This window comes from Pelophylax lessonae, assembly GCF_965119305.1.
Source record: "Pelophylax lessonae genome assembly, chromosome: 10".
Taxonomy (NCBI): domain Eukaryota; kingdom Metazoa; phylum Chordata; class Amphibia; order Anura; family Ranidae; genus Pelophylax; species Pelophylax lessonae.
Genome location: NC_138777.1, coordinates 117,223,387 through 117,242,503, shown reverse-complemented (window position 1 = coordinate 117,242,503; position 19,117 = coordinate 117,223,387). Strand labels below are relative to the sequence as shown.

At 43.7% G+C, this 19,117-nt stretch overlaps 1 protein-coding gene across 3 annotated transcripts in view; it reads left to right on the top strand.

The window, feature by feature from the left end:
* RPGRIP1L (RPGRIP1 like) overlaps positions 1–19,117 on the top strand; it is a 478,852-nt gene that overhangs the window by 301,967 nt on the left and 157,768 nt on the right. For all 3 annotated transcript variants that reach the window (XM_082269857.1, XM_082269856.1, XM_082269855.1), the window contains exon 18: positions 15,622–15,818. In XM_082269857.1, the coding sequence (XP_082125983.1) occupies positions 15,622–15,818 (197 nt within the window). The remainder of the gene's footprint in view (positions 1–15,621; positions 15,819–19,117) is intronic.

Below are 19,117 nucleotides of genomic sequence, written 5' to 3'. Positions count from 1 at the left end.
CTGGATGTTGAGATCCAGTGGTCACCCCGGTTTCTGCCTAAGAGCGCGTGCAGACCAGAGCTCCGCGCTGGGTCGGCCGCGACGGAGTCCCAGTGGAGGGACTGACCTTGCGAGTTAAAAGTCTCGCTTGGACGCCAGGAACCAGAGAGTCGAGGCGTCCGGAGTGGTCCACAAACCCCCACCCCGGTGGAGAGGGTATTGTGAAGAGAGGGTGCCTGTCGGTTCGGTATGGTGAGTAAACGTTCCCTTTTTTCTTTCCTCGTTATGAGGCAGTATGAATTATGGGCCCCTCCATACATGGTCAGTATATATCTGACACTAAAAGTCCCCCTTGTAAATAACAGTATGTGTTTGTGGGAAGTGGACTTGGTTTGAGAGCTAACACTCTACCCAGCAGACTGTAGCATTACAGCAGACATAGGAGGTATAATCCTACCTTATTTGTAGTGTATCTCCTGTAGATCTATCAATCGCCACTCAGCAGAGATGCAGGTGGATGTGCTGGGAAAAACGATTTCGGCGGTCCGCCGCCATTTTGCCGTAGACCAGGTGCATGCATGTCCTCAGGTCACGCCGGCCGCCATGTTTTTGGAGTCTAATGTCTCCTATATGGGGGCGGCCATGTTTCATGAGCCCAGCTACCTCGTGGAGAGCTGGGAACGCCGGAAGGCGTACACAGGGGGCGGAGCCACGTCCTTCTACCCGGGAAAAAGCAACAGCTCCTTCCAGTCTGTAAAGACAGACGCTGACTGCAGTTGGTTGGAAACTTCACTGCATCGGTTGGTGAGCCTTGGGGGTCCCTCTCTCTCTCTGTGGGATCGAGAAGCAGGTACTCTGAGGGGCGCTATTGCGCTAGGGGGAGACACATAAAAATTAAAAAAAAAAATTAAAAAGTTTTTTTTGTGTTTTCTGGCAAAGGTGTCCTGAATTAACATGGACCCTGCCACTCATGTATCTCCTCCGGATCCCCTCGAGGGGTCTGCGGGATCCTCCAGCACCCCACTGACGATTAAATCATTGTCCGCTATTATGGAAGCTTGTGTCCCGGGTGGAAGTGGCTTGTCAGGGACAGGGCGCAAGTAAGCGACCCCCGCCTAACCCCTTATTATCTGAAACCTCGGATTCAGACTCTGAGCCTATTTCTGCAGTTGCAGGTACTTCATCTGGTATTGGTGTCTCGTGTACTGTCTTTTCAGACAGTGAGGAGGATGTTTCGGCATCAGCCATAGCCAGAGAGGAAGCGTTGGTAAACGCACTCATGGTATCTGTTCAAGAGACCTTAGATTACAGGGTATTCCGTCAGAAATAGCTGAAACTGAAATCCCTTTTGGGACTAAAAACGCATCTAGTGGCGAAGGTTTTTCCATTGCCCAAATGTTTTGGCAATCCAATCAAAGAAGAATGGAGTCTGCCAAAACGCATTTCTACTATTTCTAAACGCATTAACAGGCGTTATCCGTTTGAGGAAACCCTCATTAAGAAATGGACAGAACCACCTGTGGTGGATTCACCAATTGCTAGATTGAATAAAACCACGGTTATTCCTCTAGAAGACGCTCCGTCTTTTAAAGATCCAGTGGATCGCAAGATAGAAGCTATGTCTCGCACCATGTTTACCTTGATTGGATCAGCTTTCAGACCAATAATTGCTATTGGTCTGGTTTCGCAGGCTGTAACTGTATGGACCAAGTGGTTACGCCGGGACCTAGAAGAGGTCCCTCAGGCGGTATCAGATTTGTTGGAACAAATGATACAGGGGTTACAGTTTGTGTGTGATGCGGCGTTGGACGCCACTTCATTATTGGCGCGAGCATCTATCTCAGCGGTGGTTCTCAGGCGTACACTGTGGCAAAAAGGTTGGTTAGCCGACCAAGGTTCCAAAAAAGCATTGGCTAATATCCCCTTTTTAGGAGAGCGTCTATATGGAGCCAACTTAGATGAGATCATTAAGGATCTCACGGGTGGAAAGAGCACCTTTTTACCGCAAAATTTTAAAAGGTAAAGGAACTCTTCAAAGACGAGGGCCTTCTTTTTCTGCTCACAAGAGGTTTTTTTTCGTCCCGCGGGTGAAAAAATTAAGTCCTCCAAAGCTCCTGCAGGAGGCGTCAGGGGTCGTTGGTCGGGCAAGCAAAAGCCCGCCCCCTCTAGACCTGAAGATAAACCGTCCAAAGCCTGAAGGTGCGCCCCCCACCCATAACTGGGGTGGGGGGGACGTCTTCGCCGGTTCCCGGATCCATGGCTTTCCAGAATCCCGGACAGATGGGTTTGCGAAGTCATAAGGTCAGGGTACAAGATCGAGTTTCGATCTCTCCCACCAGCGCGATTCTTCCCTTCCTATAGCCGACTATCCCCGGATCGTTTAGACGATCTGTGGAGAGCAGTCACAGATTTACTACAACAAGGAGTGGTAGTCCACGTTCCTTGGACAGAACGCTTTCAGGGGTTTTTATTCAAGCCTATTTACAATACCCAGGAAGGAGGGCAAAGTGCGTCCAATTCTGGACTTAAGGGCACTCAATTCTTTTGTCTACATAAGAAGATTCAGAATGGAGTCCATTCGCACAGTAGCAGCCTTTCTGCATCCAGGGGATGTCCTAGCGTCCATAGACATCTAGGACGCATATCTTCACATTCCCATTTTCGCAGGACATCAGCGGTTTCTACGTTTTTCCGTAGAAGAGAACCACTATCAGTTTGTGGCGTTACCTTTCGGTCTCGCCACGGCTCCGCGGGTCTTCACGAAGGTGTTGGCCCCAATGTTGGCACTTCTGCGCCAAAGAGGCATATCGATTCTAGGTTACCTAGACGATCTTCTGCTTCATGCAGAGTCTCCTCAGACCTTGCTACAAAACATAGAAATTACTATGATTTCTTTACAGGAATTCGGGTGGCTGGTGAACCAGCAAAAGTCATTTCTGGTTCCCACCCAGAGGCTCGAATATCTGGGTCTAATTCTAGACACAGTCAGGACAAGAGTTTTTCTTCCGGTAGGGAAACTCCGAAAGATTCAATCAGCAGTCCACCAACAGCTGGTCTTCCCTTCGGACTTGCATGAGGGGTCTGGGGTTGATGGTGGCTTCCTTCGAAGCAGTCCCATTTGCCCAGTCCCATACCCGAATTCTTCAGCAAGAGATTCCTCTCAGATGGAATCGGAATCCGGAATCCCTGGACAATCAGATCCGATTGAGCAAACAGACCAGAGAGTCTCTGGTCTGGTGGCTTCGGTCTCCGATGCTCAGCCAGGGAAAGTCATTTCTGCCAATATATTGGACGACAGTGACCACGGATGCCAGTCTATCCGGATGGGGAGGAATTCTCGGTCAGTTATCTGTCCAGGGACTTTGGTCCCCGGAAGAATCCAGGTTACCGATAAATGTATTGGAACTGAGAGCGATCAGACTTTGTCTGATTCACTGGACCGAGCAGCTCCAGGGCAGCCCGGTTCGGATCCAGTCGGACAACGCCACGGCTGTGGCTTATGTCAATCACCAGGGGGGCACCAAGAGTGTCCGAGCGGCCAAAGAAGTGGCTTGCATTCTTCGCTGGGCGGAACGATTTGTTCCAGCAATCTCTGCGGTGTTCATTCCGGGGGTGGAGAATTGGCAGGCAGATTATCTCAGCCGTCAGACTCTGGATCAGGGGGAATGGTCCCTCCATCCAGACGTTTTCCACCAGTTGTGCCTACGATGGGGCACCCCGGATATGGATCTGTTGGCATCTCGATTCAACAGGAAAGTTCAGAGATTCGTGGCTCGCTTCCGAGATCCTCTAGCAGAAACCGCAGACGCACTGATCGCCCCGTGGGGGCAATACCAGCTAATGTATGCCTTCCCTCCTCTTGGGTTACTGCCAAGACTTCTTCGCAAGATAGAGGAGGAAGGAATTCCAGTAATCCTGGCAGCTCCGGACTGGCCTCGTCGAGCTTGTTACGCCGACTTGGTCAGACTGATGGGTGGAGACTTCCTCTCAGGGAGGATCTACTGTCTCAGGGACCGATCTTCCATCCTGCTTTACGATCGCTGGTTTTAAACGGCCTGGTTATTGAGACCCAGGTGCTGAAGGACAAGGGATTGTCAGCTTCAGTTATTCCTACTCTAGTTAAAACAAGGAAAGCGACTTCCAGAAAGATTATCATCGTACATGGAAGTCTTATATTGTGTGATGTGAATCCCTTGGGTTCCATCTACATCTTTATTCGGTAGTCCGAATATTGGCTTTCTGCAACAGGGAGTTGAGCAGAAGCTGGCCTTGAGTGTTATCAAGGGTCTGGTTTCAGCATTTGCTATCTTCTTTCAGAAGCTTTTGTCTACTCATTCCTTGGTGCGGAATTTCATCCAGGGGGTGCGACACCTGGCTCTGCCAGTGCACGCGCCGTTACCATCCTGGGATCTTAATTTGGTGCTGTCGGTTCTTCAGACACCTCCCTTTGAAAATATCAGGGAGATTCCCTTGCTTACTTTATCCCAGAAGGTGGTCTTCTTGGTGGCTATCACTTCTGCACGCAGGGTGTCAGAACTGGCTGCATTATCCTGTTGTTCCCCAGATCTGGTGGTTCATAGGGATAAGGTTGTTCTTCATCCGAATCCATCCTTCCTTCTAAGGTGGTTTCAAAGTTTCATTGAATAAGGACAGTGTATTGTCCTTCCTATGTCCTTAGCCCAATCATCCTCGAGAATTTGCATGGCATTCCGTGGATGTAGTTCGGGCGATCAGGATATACTTGAATACTACGGATTCAATTTGTAAGACGGATTCACTGTTTGTGATCACGGATGGCCCTAAGAAGGGGTTGCCTGTTCTGCTGCGACCATCTTTAGATGGATCAGACAGACGGTGGTATAGGCTTATTTTATCTAAGGGTCGGGATCCCCCGTTCCCTGTTAAGGCGCATTCTACTCGGGCGCTTAGAGTTTCCTGGACCTTCCGCCATCAGGCGTCAGTGGTTCAGGTTTTCAAGGCGACTGTTTTAGTAGTCGGTTCATACCTTTACAATATTGTATAAGGTTTATGTGATGGCATCGTCAGATGCCTCTTCTGGCCGCAAGGTTCCTGCAGGCCACTGTTTGAGGAGACTGTTGGTCTACCTCGAGGATTTGTGGGGTAGGTCTCATCTGTTTTCTCGATGAGTCCTTTGATACTTCTGGTTGGCTCCGGTTGGGCCTTCTAGATTGGATTTTGATTCTGTCAATCCCACCCCTCATTTTGTGGCACTGCTTCTGGATGTCCCAGCTCTTGAGAATCAAGAAGACTACGTCTGTCAATGAGCGATAGAGAAAAATGGATTTTTGTAAGATCTTACCGTAAAATCCTTTTCTCTTAAGCTCATTGACAGACGTAGTACCCGCCCCTCTATCATTGAGTTGGGTTGGGTTAAATTCTCTGTACTGCTTTAAAACAGAACTGATTCCCTGTAGCAGAGAGAGGGAGGATATACCCTCAGGGACTGCCCCTAAGGTGGAGCCAGAACGTTTTGTCTTTCTGCCTAGTCCTACTCCTGCGGAGACAACATAACCCAGCTCTTGAGAATCAAGAAGACTACGTCTGTCAATGAGCTTAAGAGAAAAGGATTTTACGGTAAGATCTTACAAAAATCCATTTTTATCACACCGTCTGTGCGCAGCGGTCTTACAAACGCATTTCTTTTTTGGATAAAATTCACTTTTTTGAATTAAAAAATAAGACAAAAGTAAAGTTAGCCCAATTTCTTTCTATAATGTGAAAGATAATGTTAACCCGAGTAAAGAGATACCCAACATATGCTTCAAAATAGTGCATGCTTGTGGAATGGCGACAAACATTGGTACTTAAAAACCCATAGGCGATGCTTTAAAAATTTCTATAGGTTACCAGTTTATGGCTCTTTCACACGGAGCGGACCGTATTGCTATCCGCTCCGGCACTTCTTTTTTTTTTTTTTTTTTTTTTACGGACACGGATGACACTTGTGTCATCCGGTCCGTATGTCCGCATATCATCCTATCCGTTTGCGGATGATATACGGACATAATGTATGTCAATGCAATTGCGGATGTCAGCGGATGACACCGCTGACATCCGATTTACCGTCCTTTCCGTTTTTTAAACGGAAGAAAAAATAGGGTTCTGTTCCGTTCCAAAAAATGGAACAGAACTGAAAGGACGAAAATCGGATGTCAGCGGATGGTCATCCGCTGACATCCGCGAAGCCATTGACATACAGTACATTATGTCCGTATATCATCCGAAAAGAATAGGATGATATACGGACATACGGAACGCCCGTGTGAAAGAGCCCTTAGAGTTACAGGGGTGGTCTAGGACTCAAATTATTGCTCTCGCTGTAATAATCATTGCATTACTTCACATGTGTGATTATTTGAGCACCGTTTACATATGTGGGTGCAACTTACTTATGTGTTCGCTTCTGCACGCGAGCTGACGGGGCGCTTTAATTTTATTTTTTTCTAATTTATTTTATCTTTTATTTTTTATTTTACACTGTGTTTTAAAAAAAATACTTTTATTCCTATTACAAGGAATGTAAAAATCCAATGTAATAGAAATAAGCGTGACAGGACCTCTTTTATGTGAGATCGAGAGTTAAAAAGATCTCAGATCTCACTTCTGTGAGAGAAAGAAAAGAAAAAGTATTTTTTTCATGATGGAAAAAATGGGCTCTTTAAATCAGTTGCTAGGGAGCGATGTATGACGTCGCTTCGGTCCTCTAATGCCATAGAGTCCAATGTGGACCATCTTGCCCTCATTTGAATTCCTGCCTGAGAGGAGAATGGACCGTTTTTTTTCCCCGCTGGAAGCGGAAAAAAAAACCAGGAAGCGGCAGGTGGGGGGCCCTCTCCCACCGCCCATAAGGGTGATCACGCGGCGAATACCCCAATGGGACCACTCTTATGTTAAAGTGGACCGCCCACCTTTTAAAAAAATACCGGGGTTATGACAGCTATCTGCTGCCATAACCCTGGTATTTAACATCAAAGTACCGACGTAAATACACGGTGGCCGGTACGTAGGTGGATAGTAAATATTGTGGCATGAAAACAATTAAACATGCAGTGAATAAAATATGAGCAAAATATATCATTAAAAAACAATCACATGAAAGTAATATAATAACAGAGGTGCAAACTCCAATGTTAGGTGAACATAAAAAAGTCCTTTCAATGGAAAAGTCCTTTTCAATAGTAAACAAGAGTGTCCATAAAGTGCAAAAAGTTGTATATGTAACATTGATTGATGAAATCCACCACCAAGCACCAATACTTAGCATACGCTCCTTACCAGATAATGTGGACCATAATTTATAATGGTCATAAAAGCACAAAAAAAACCAGCATCCGAGATAGGCGGTTGTTGCTCAACAGCAGCTCCAAATGGTTCGGGAACAGAAAAAATTAGCAAGCATAGTCAAGCCTGCTAACATTTCATTCCTTTTATTTAAAATACTGTATATAAGAAGTACCTTTGATAAGTTGTAAACGGGCACAAAGGAGTTAAAAGCCAGCAAAAGCCAATCCCTGTACATGCAGTTGTCTAACATCTATTTCAACAGTAACAATGACATCTCATACTGTTGTTATTCAGGTTGGAAACATGCATACTTTTTTTCTCATCAAACTTTGTTTTGAAAGTACACATTTTGTAAAATTCTCTCCTCTGTCAGCCAAGATTTGGCACTAAAAACAGTACATTTCAAACTTTTTCTAGGTCAAAGCCTGAGCAGAAGTTTTTGTCAGTTTTCTGACAAATTACATAGTTACATAGTTAGCCAGGTTGAAAAAAGACACAAGTCCATCTGGCTCAACCAATAAAAAACAAAAAACAGTAAAGAAAACCCAACCATACAATTCCATATACACAATCCTATACCCACAGTTGATCCAGAGGAAGGCGAAAAAACCCCAGCAAAGCATGATGATGCTAATGATTTGTACAATTAAACAATAGGATTCCTGCGCTTTTAAAGTGGTACACCTATCCTAATTTTGGAAGCTACTTGCACCAACATTTTAAACAAGTGTGCCTCTTTAATAAATTATACAACAATAGTCTTAGACTTTTTGTACCAATAGAATAGAAATTAGTTCAATAAAAACTCAAACAAATAAAAAAACATATTTTCTCTATCGTTCATCGGCAGCTCCATCTATTCAGAGACTATAGGTTATGCTCCTCCTATCAGGAATAGGCACTAGGCAGGAAAAAAGCTTAAATCACGCCTATGGGGGCTGTTCCTGCAGGCATAACCCCACACACCCTGCTATCATCAAACAGTTTGTTTCTGCCTAGTTTAAGGAATAGGACCTAGCTCCCTGCTGGGACTTCGGTCTTAGCTATTATAGGAAAGTTTGTTAGTTTGTGATTTTTTATTTTCACTAGTTAGTTCCTGAGGACCAAGATCCAGAGGAACTAAAAGCAACATCCGGCTAGGTTTTTCACTGGATAATCTAGATCAGGGATCCTCAAGCTACGGCTCTCCAGCTGTTGCAGAACTACACATCCCATGAGGCATTGTAAAACTCTGACTTTCACAGATAATGACAAGGCATGATGGGAATTGTAGTTCCTGAACAACTGGAGGGCCATAGTTTGAAGGCCCCTGATCTAGATCCTTAAGGTCTCCCAGCCTGGCCAGCGAGTGTGAGCAGGTTATTGTCCAGAACTAGGCCTCGCCACGACAGTGCCCTGACGGATGGGGACGAGCCTGCGAGTGGACCGTCTCACTGGGACACACACGACCTGGAACACCCTGAGTCGCAGCTTCCCCTTGGCTGACAGCACCCCCACAGGTGGAAAGCGATCTGTTTCAGAATGCCGCCCACCTGGTACTGTGGTATGGTGAGTAAATTGTCCCCGCAAAAACCCCTGGCGGTCTCGGGGCAGACATGGGCCCTTCCCTGGAATAGTTGGACCATAGGGGCTCCTTCAGTTCCCCTGGCAACTCGGACCACTGGTCCTGTGTACCCCTCAGCATTCCCCTACCCCTAGCAGGTTTTTACCTTGGGGGGGGGGGGGCGGTAATAATGCGACCGCTGTGGCTCTTATTTGAGGGGGCTGACTTGTCCTGTGTGGGCCCCTTGGCAGGGACCTTCCAATGCCTATTGTTCTGGGCCCCCTTTTGGGGGTCCTGGAGACCGCATGGCATGCCGTAGCGGCCACCATTTTGCTGTGGATCATGATTTTTATATTCCCATTAGTTTATACGGGCAGCCATTTTCCTGAGGTCCATAGGCTGGACAGGCATGCGGCATGTTTTTTTTTAAAATATAGAGGCTGAGTTTTCTCTTCCTCTTCCTGTACAGTCAGTGTCAGTTTCGTTTTTGCACAGATTGTGCTGGAAGTCTCCTCTGTGGTCTGGTAACATTTTCCTGGGGTTCCCTGTGGGGTTTTCTTCATTCACTCTGCTATTATCTTAAAAAAAACAGGGATTGTGAGCCCGCACTTATATTGGTTTTTGGCGGTCTTAAAGAGACACTGCCCAATTATTTTGAAAAGTGTAACATGGAGTCCTAGGATAATATTTCTCCTGCAGACCCCCTGGGAGCGATTACAGGACTTTCTGGTTTTCAGTCTCAGCCAGAGATTGCAGCTTTTTTGCTAAATTTGATGTCTAAGGTAGATTTTGTCATTGCTAGTGCTGCCAGCCGCAAATGCCCTCTGCCCTCACCTCCATCTGCAGGGTCTTCGGACTCTGAAATAGACATGGACGCCGCAGACGCAGACCACCCTGAGGGGTTGTGTCATTGCATTCTGATGATGAAGAGGACCTGTCCTTATTAGCCGCCGCACGGGAACGCGCTTTGGTGGAAGCTCTGAAAGTTTAAGTGCGGGAAACTTTAAAATTGGCTCATGAACCCACAGCGCCAGGTACGCAGGTGTCTTTTGGCTCCTGCAAATCCCTTAAATCGGGCAAGGTGTTCCCTTTCCCAGAATTGTTTCATACTATTGGGGATGAATAATGGTGGCGCATTAAGTACATGTTGGTGGTATATGAAAGAGCCAGGGATAGCTGTGACTCTTATTTCAGCCTTACCAAGAAACTGAATAAATCATAAGAACAGTATAGTAATGAAGCTGCGCTTATCCAGTAGAAAAACTTAGTAGTTAGGGAAATATCACTAGTATGTGCAAAATAGATATAGTGTGACTTCAATGCTGTAAACAAAATAGCCATATAAAGTGCTAGTGGTGCACTCCACCTGTGAAGTGAAGCTGCGCTGATCCAGTAGAACATTTCGTAGTAAGGTAAATATCACTAGTAGGTGCAAATTAGTTAAATATAATGTGACTTCAGTGCTGTAAACAGAATGGCAATATAAAGTGCTAGTAGTGCAAAAGCCAGATACAAATGAATAATGTGATTCCAAAGTCAGTCAAATAAATGACAACTGAGTAACACCAATAAATAGCAGTGAATAAATCATAAAACACTTGTAGTGCAGATAAATATACTCTGTGGCTACAGTGTAGATGGTGACTGAGTGACATCAATAAATAAATAAAAATAAATTACAATAAAAAAGCCATAAGTGAAATTAATTCAAAAGTCCATAAATAAATTAAAATAAATCATCTCAATGAATAAAAGCAGCAAAGTTCATAAAATGTGACAATAAAGTGTGTCTTGTGATTGAATCAGGGGGGTGATTTTAACACCAAAGGTGAACATTGAGACAAGTTACAATTCCTTTTGAAAGACTTCGGGGTCTTTCGTTGCTGTCCTTGTCGCAGAAGGTTGCCTTCTTGGTGGCTATCACTTCTGCCTGCAGAGTGTCTGACTGGCGGCATTGTCTTGCCGATCACCTTATCTGGTGGAACATAAAGATAAGGTGGTACTTCAGAGGTTTGTGGCATGGTCTCTGGATCCTCTAACCGTCGCTACAGATGCTTTAGTGGCTCCTTGGAGTCAGTATCGTCTGATTTTTGCCTTTCCGCCTCTCCAGCTTCTGCCGAGACTACTACGCAGGATCGAGGCAGAAGGGATTCTGGTCATCGTAGTGGCTCCAGACTGGCCTCGCCGGTCTTGGTATGCCGATCTGGCACGGCTGGTCGCCGATGCTCCTTGGAGACTCCCTCTCGAGGAAGATCTGCTGTCCCAAGGGCCAATATTCCATCCTGCTTTAGTCGCTGGTTTTGACGGCTTGGCTGTTGAAAGCCAGGTGCTGAAGGACAGAAGGTTGTCTGACTCAGTGATTACTACGCTGGTAAAAGCTAGAAAATCTACTTCTAGGAAGATTTACCATCGTACGTTGAAGACGTACATTGCGTGGTGTGAATCCCTCCAATTTCACCCTTGTTCCTTTCCGGTGGCTCAGATCTTAGCTTTTCTCCAAGGAGGGGTTGTGCAGCACCTGGCCTTGAGTACCATCAAGGGCCAGGTCTCAGCCTTGGCGGTTTTCTTTCAACGCCTGTTGGTCACACATTCCTTAGTGCTTACTTTTCTCCAGCACGTGGGACACTTGGTTCCTCTAGTGCAGCCTCCATGGGACCTCATTTTGGTGTTGGCAGTTCTTCAGAAGCCTCCCTTTGAAAATTGGGAAAATTCCCCCTGCTTACGTTGTCTCAGAAGGTGGCCTTTTTGGTGGCTATTACTTTGGCACAGGGTCTCTGAACAGGCGGGTTGTCTTGTTGTTCACCTTACCTGGTGGTTCACAAGGAAAAGGTGGTTCTGTGCCCATGTCCGTTGTTCCTTCCGAAGGTCATCTCTGACTTTCATCTAAATGAAGACATTGTGTTGCCCTCCCTGCATAAGCATCCTAAGGAAGTTGCCTTGTACTCCCTGGATGTGGTTTGGGCAATAAGGGTGTATCTGACAGCTATGGAGTCTTTTAGGAAATCAGACTCACTATTTGTCCTCACAGATGGACCTCGCAAGGGGCTGGCTGCTTCTGCTGCGACCATTTCCAGATGGATCAGACAGACTGTGGTTCAGGCTTATTCTATTAAGGGTCAGGTTCCTCCTTTCCCTGTCAAGGTGCACTATACTCTGGCACTTAGTGCCTCCTGGGCTTTTCGTCAGGCATCAGTAATGCAGGTTTGCAGGTGGCTTTCTGGTCGTCTGTACACACATTCACAAGGTTTTATAAAGTGGATGTGTTGGCATCTGCGGATGCTTCTTTTGCAGATGCAAAGTTTTGCAGGCTGCTGTTTGGAGAACTTGTCCTCTTTTGAGGGTGTTTATTTTAGGTGAGCTCCAGTTGTTGACAGTTGAACTCCAAGTTACCTGGTTGGCTATGGTTTAGCCTTGGGGAAGATTGCTTTCTCTGCTGTTCTCACACCTCATGTTTGCTTTGGGTCGTCCCTATGGTCAAGAAGATGAAGAGCTGTGTCCGTCAATGAACGAAAGAGAAAATAGGATTTTTGTCTTACCATAAAATCCATTTCTCTGATGTTCATTGATGGACACAGCAAACCGCCCCTCTATGGAGTTGGGTTTTCCTTCTGACACTGCTTGTTACAAAATTGAATACCTATAGCAGGAAGAGGGAGTATACCCCCAGGGACTGCCCCATAGGCGTGTTCAAGCTTTTTCTCTGCCTAGTGTCCTAAGAAGATGAATACAGCCTACTTCCTCTTTCTTGTCTGGTAAAAAGCCTAGGCTAATGACATCATGCAGAGCTCTCTCTTACTCTTTGAGAGTTTGTCAGCAAGGGAGGGAGAGATGAGTCATAGGACAGCCAATGAGAGCTGCAGAGCTTGAGGGAGCTGGATGAGGACGGAGATAATAAGAGACTGCAGAGATCCATGAGTATACAAGAGAGGAGAAATGTGCAGGCAAGCAGTGGTGCGAATGGGTCTGTCTGTAGATATATATATATATATATATATATATATATGTGTGTGTGTGTGTGTGTGTGTGTGTGTGTGTGTGTGTGTGTGTGTGTGTCTGTGTCTGTGTCTTTATATATGTGTGTGTGTGTCTATAAGCCTTTGTGTCTGTGTAAATCCAGAAAGTAAACAGACAGCACCTTCAGCTGCCCTCAGTTATAATAGCTGCAACCAGACTTAGTGGAGGGAGATTTCTGTTGCATATTTGGCAAGTACAGAATCACAGTATATATAAAATAATATGCAAAGTGATTGGAGGGAAGCTTCAGAATGGCAAAGATGTTTTTATTATAAATTATGTGAGCAGACTGAAGTTCGTCTTTAGTTTATAGCATTCATTTTATATGTTTTTGGTTGATATTCTGCTTCTATCATTTACAATACAACTATGATAAAAATTATAGACAGCTAACTTCTTATCTAATAGAAGAAGCAAGCCTTTATTTGAACAGCTAGTTACAGACAGCAGATATCTTTTTATCTGTACATTGCCAAATTTATGGGTCATAAATGTTGTCATCTTTGACTTCTGCTTCATTCGTAAATTATGATATCAATGTACAAATACTGTACTGGCGACCCTATCATAAGAAACAAACTATTCAGAGAAAGGAGATACAATAAGACACGTGGCCACTCACTAAAACTTGAGGAAAGGCGGTTTAACCTTAAAGTGCGTAAGGGGTTCTTCACTGTAAGAGCGGTAAGGATGTGGAATTCTCTTCCACAAGCAGTCGTATCAGCGGGGAGCATTGATAGTTTCAAAAAACTATTGGATGGACACCTTAAAGACCACAACATACAGGGGTATACAATGTACGGTTAAAAGCAAACACACACACACACATCATAGGTTGAACTGGATGGACTTATGTCTTTTTTCAACCTCACTAACTATGTAACTATGTATGTAATTTTGTAAGTTCTGAATTGTTTAATCCTGACAGCAATGTGCATGTCTAGGCAGTTTTTTTTACAAAAAAAAAATAACGTAAACCAACATTTGTAAGGCGAAAAAGTATAGCTGGCTTAAAGTGATTGTAAAGTCTTGTTTTTTTTTTTTTGTTTTTTTTTTTTAAATAACAAACATGTCATACTTACCACCTCTGTGCAGTTGGTTTTGCACAGAGCAGCCTGGATCAGGTCCCTCTACACTGCTCCTGGCCCCTCCCTCCTATCGAGTTACCCCACAGCAGCTTGCTATGGGGGCACCCAAGCCTAGCTGCAGCTCCGTAAGTCCATTCAGACACAGAGCTGCTTTTCAGCCGGGCCCCCTCTCTCTCCTGATTGGCTAACTGACTTTAAATTAACAGCCGCGGGAGCCAATGGTGTCCCGGCTGTTTCACAGCTAATTAGGAGCGAGAGTCCCCGGCAGCCGAGGGACTCGTGGACAACGCTGGAGAGAAATGGGGCTCAGGTAAGTATTAGAGGGGGCAGGGGAGGCTGCTACACCCAGAAGGTATTTTTATCTTAATGCATGGAATGCATTAAGATAAAAAACCTTCTCACTTTACAACTCCTTTCAACCGGTTGTGACAGTGTTCACCGTCACTTTGAGTGAAAGACAAATGGTTTGGATTGCTTCAAGTGGGACAGTAATATTTGTCAGCAATATCTCTTAAGGAATATGAAGATTTAATCCCACTTTGCACTGTGAGACCTATAGCCTGTTGCCATGAAATCTGTGACTCCTAAATAATTAGGGCAATGCTTGATGTGTATTCCATCTGCTTCAATGTAGGAGACGGACAGACTGCTACTGAGGCCTCTTCTTATTGTCTGTATAGTAATGTGTTCTGTTTTTATACTTAGGATAGTGTGTAATTTTGTATTTTGTTTTAGCTTTGTTGCTGGGCAGTCTTGTCATCCCAGTCTGGTTTAAGTGCGCTGAGTTAATTAGCATGTGAATGATAACCTTGTCTAGATGGGATTAGCCATGAGTCAGCTGTACCTCGTTATCTATCCATTGTGTGATGTTTTGGGTAAATATTCGGCTCATTGTTCATGTAGTGACTGACATACTTCTCAAGTGTAAAAAAGTCTGTTTCTTATTCAATAAAGGAGTTGATGTTTTCAGACACATACAAGCTAAGTTGTCAGACTAGTTTTGTATGTAGGGTGGCTGGAATATCTATATATGTTCATAACTGCAAGGAAGCCGTATACTGACGGAAGACCACAAGCACAGTGTGGGTCGGCGGTTCAGTTACACTGGTATTAAACACAACCACAAACATTCATTATTTTGCAGTTTACCAATTCTTAGGTGTGTGAGTTTTCTTTCCTTTCACCAGGTGATCCTGCAAGTAGGCCTGTTGTTTTTCAAAAGAAAACTCTCTTGTATCGGTTACAGGAATGAGAGAAACCATTTACCACTGACAGGGGTGCTTATGCAATATTTTTTTTTTATGTAAAACCTTTATCCCAAAAGCCAAAAAAAAAAACGGCTGCTGTGACTGCTTATAAAGTGTTAGCTGGAGTTTTGATTCAATTTGTTAGTGTATCTAAATTTACCAGTACATCTAACACTCCCCTCCCACCAGATTAACAATGCTGCTGTCCAAAGGTGTTTTTGTATTCCTTCATCCAGGGTGGGGGCACTCTAATATAGGGGTTGTGTTACTGGCCAGATCATCAGGTGAAAACGGGGATAAGGCCTAAAAAAAAGAAAACTAATGTAGCAACTACATCTAATGATTGGTAAGCTGCAATCTATTACATTTTTGGTTTTGGGTTTAATAATGCTTTAAATTAAGTTATTTTTTTTTGTTTTATGTGTTTTGTTGTTTTGTCTTAAAGGAACGTTTCAGCTCACCGATTCTCAAGGCAATGAAAGAGGTACTATTATGGTCACATTAAAGTGGAAGTCCACATATCTGCCCCCAAGAGACTCCATTTTAACAACACCACTGAAGGATGAATTACAGAAAGAAACACCAGTACCTGTCCATTTTCCCAAAGAAGAAGCCCAGGTTCCAGAGAGAGTGGTTCCTGTCGTAAGTAATATTTATCTGAATTAAACCGTAAAACATTTTTCACAAAAAGGTTGACCAATTCATTTCAACAATAAGCCAAAATATCATACATCCAAAGCCAATGATTGACATGGAGCCTAAAAAAGCACCCCTTTTTTATTATTTTTGGAATTCACTAAGCAGATCAGAAAATTGTTTTGTTCTTTCATTGCTCAGAAACGCGTTACTATCTTCTAGACTAGTGGTGGTCCCCAAAGTTTCACAACAGGGTCACACAATAGCATTGAATTTTCATGCAATGAGGTGCATTGCGGCAAGTTAAGCAACCCACTCAAAATGAATGGGATGTAACACACCTCAATGTCGCCTGGACAGGGCAGGTCAGGACAATATTTGTACTGTGGATAGAGATCACCGTCACAGAGGAGTCTTTCTTTAGATGTCAGGTGCTGAAATGCAAAGAGCATTCCAGTGCCTGGGGACCACTTGTTTGGCACCAATAGACATCACCAGAAAGGCAGTTTGGCTTTAGCATTGGATAAGGGTGGATAGCTGAAGCAGAGATGTCCATTTTAGGCCCCCTAACTTTCATACCTATAATGACTCCTTTTATTTATCTGATTCTTAACTGAACTTACCTACTGAACAGACTCATCCAGAATTTACCTGCAGTATGCCCCTTGATTTCAATATGTGAGATACATTCAGCGCTACTCTTCACTATCCAAATTTAGCGTATATAAGTATAGTGTCAATATTTCAATATACTCATTATTTATATAAAATTGCTGCTTTACAAGCCTAGTGATTCAACCACACTACAAATAACATATAAATATTCCTACAGTGCAACGCAACCAAAAATCACCATAAAAAAAATCTACACAGATCTCAGTAGCTGTGTGACATTGTGGAATCGGTTCATCCCTCCTATACGCGTGTCACCCACTCATTGGGCTTCTTCATTAGGTGCTACTGAGTGTCGCCCACTCATTGGGCTTCTTTAGTAGGTGCTACCGCATATGGGAGGGAGGAGCCCAGCCTGTGATGTCACACAGCCACCGAGATCTGTGTGTAGTGGTGAACAGACAAATGTGATTGTGATTACAAGCGCTTTTGATTTTATATTTTGTAGGTGTTTTTTTATATGGGGGCTTTTAATAAACTTTGTGCAAGTGGAGAGCACTATGTAGTCTGCCTTTGTACTTGCATGAGGTTTGCAAAGCTTTAAAAGGAGCTTGCAGAGCCGGATGCCAGGAGAGAAGACCATAGCAGAAGATTGCAGGAGTGTTTATATACAACGCCGATTGATTTAATCTGTGAGGTGAGCAGGTTTTCCAGCCGGTGGTGATGTGCACTTTTTGGTGTCATTAAGTGATTGAAAAACACTGCAGTGGATCACTGTTTATATTGCATTTTTGATTTACTAATGGACTTTGTTTTTTGGGTTGTAGTTTTTTGTAGTGTTGATTTAAAAGGACTTTGATTGAAGACACAAATTGTTTTGTTATTTTTATTCTATTCCTTTTTATGGTGATTTTTGGTTGCGCTGCACTGTAAGAATATTTATATGCCCCCTGATTTGATTTGCACAACAATTGCCTACAATGTCCAGGAATGAACAAAACAATCAGCCTTTTCAGCTTAGCTAAGAAAATAAGTATTACATTGTAGCTATAATAATAAATTCACCTTTTGCAAAGCATCTTGTTTTTTTTTGGTGCTCCTTACAATATCTGTCTGTATTGGCCATGACATGTCCAAGCATTACCCAAATCACCCTTTCCCTCTCTAAATGTTGCACTTTTTTCTTAAACATTGCTGTACTGAGGAACAACTTTTATTGCTTCTTGTTTGATAATCAATAATCAAAAAAAAAAAAAAACTTGCAGCTTGTAACTTGCCCAGAACCATATATCTCCTTAAAGCCCTTTTTCTACATATCTTGTGTGTTGTAGGCTCTTGGACATCAAGATAACAGCATTTTTTTGCTGGGTATGAGAAATAAAAGTATGTATTTTAAGCAGGACAAAGAGAGATGAGTTCTATCTGTAGTTGATTAGGCAAGGTTGACATTACCGATTGGAATTTCAGTGCTGCAGAGGCAGTGTTGTCAGCCCAGACTTGCAGTTAGGAGCACACTGGATTTCTGCTAGATCAACAAGTATTTTTCTATACTTTTCTAATAGGGAAATATTATGGGAAGATCTGAATGTATGGCAAAGATGCACTCTTTTTTTTTTTTCATTTCAATAAGTTTTTATTGGGTTTTCAACAAAGAAAATGTAGCAAAAATTTAGCCGATGAGTATGGCAAACAAGGAAAACAAAACAGTTGCCGTAATACTCGCTGAAGATATTGCACTAAGAATAATGTTACACTCATAGTAGGAAGTGAATATAGCATACTACTAATAATGCCTTACATTTGCCCTGAGGTGAATCTAGGTAAATTATACAAAAAAAGAAAAGTGAAAGAAAAGGGGGAAAGGTAACAAACGAACATGGAGTAAATGCACCAATAAGTGGAAGTTAAGAAGTAAACTTAATGTGGATGTGTTGCGTATAACATTGAGCCCATGGGCTCCAGGATTTGTGGGTTTTGATGTAGGCTTTCCTGTCGCAAGGCAAAATTGTTTCATATAAAATGGGTTTGGATTAGTTGTACTAAATTCTCTGGCGAGGGGGGTGTTTTTGATTTCCATAACCTGGTGATCGACAATTTTGCTGCCAGCAAAATATGGGTGACTACTGTGTGCAGGGATTGGGGAATTTTTTTCTATAGAGAGATTGAGTAGTGTTAACTCTGGGTTTGGGGAGACTGTAGATTTAACAATGTCTGAGATGAGATTAAAGACCGCATGCCAATAACTGAGGAATACTGGACATCTCCATAGAGTGTGGTACAATGAGCCTATTAGGCAACATCCTCACCTCTCCAGTGGAGACGTGTTGTTTTTGAATTTGGACAGCCTAAGCTGGGCTAGGTACCATCTTTGGGAGATTTTCTGGGTCATTTCCCAGAGAGTGGTGCATCGTGAAGCTCTTTAGATTTCAGAGCACATTGCCATTTAGATGTAGAGAAGTGTGACTCTAGATCTCTTTCCTAGTTTTGGAAAGGAGGGAATTTCACAAATTTTTGTTTCTCTTGGAGGAGAGTATAAAAAAGTGAGTTGCCTTTCCTATTGGGGAGAAGGGACTTCAGGTAAAGGCAGGCCTGATTTGGAATCTCTCTCACAAGGTGGGGTGTGTGGCCCAGGCAGTGAATAATTTGCGCATAACAGAATAACTGTGATGGGATCAACTTGAGGTCTTTTTGCA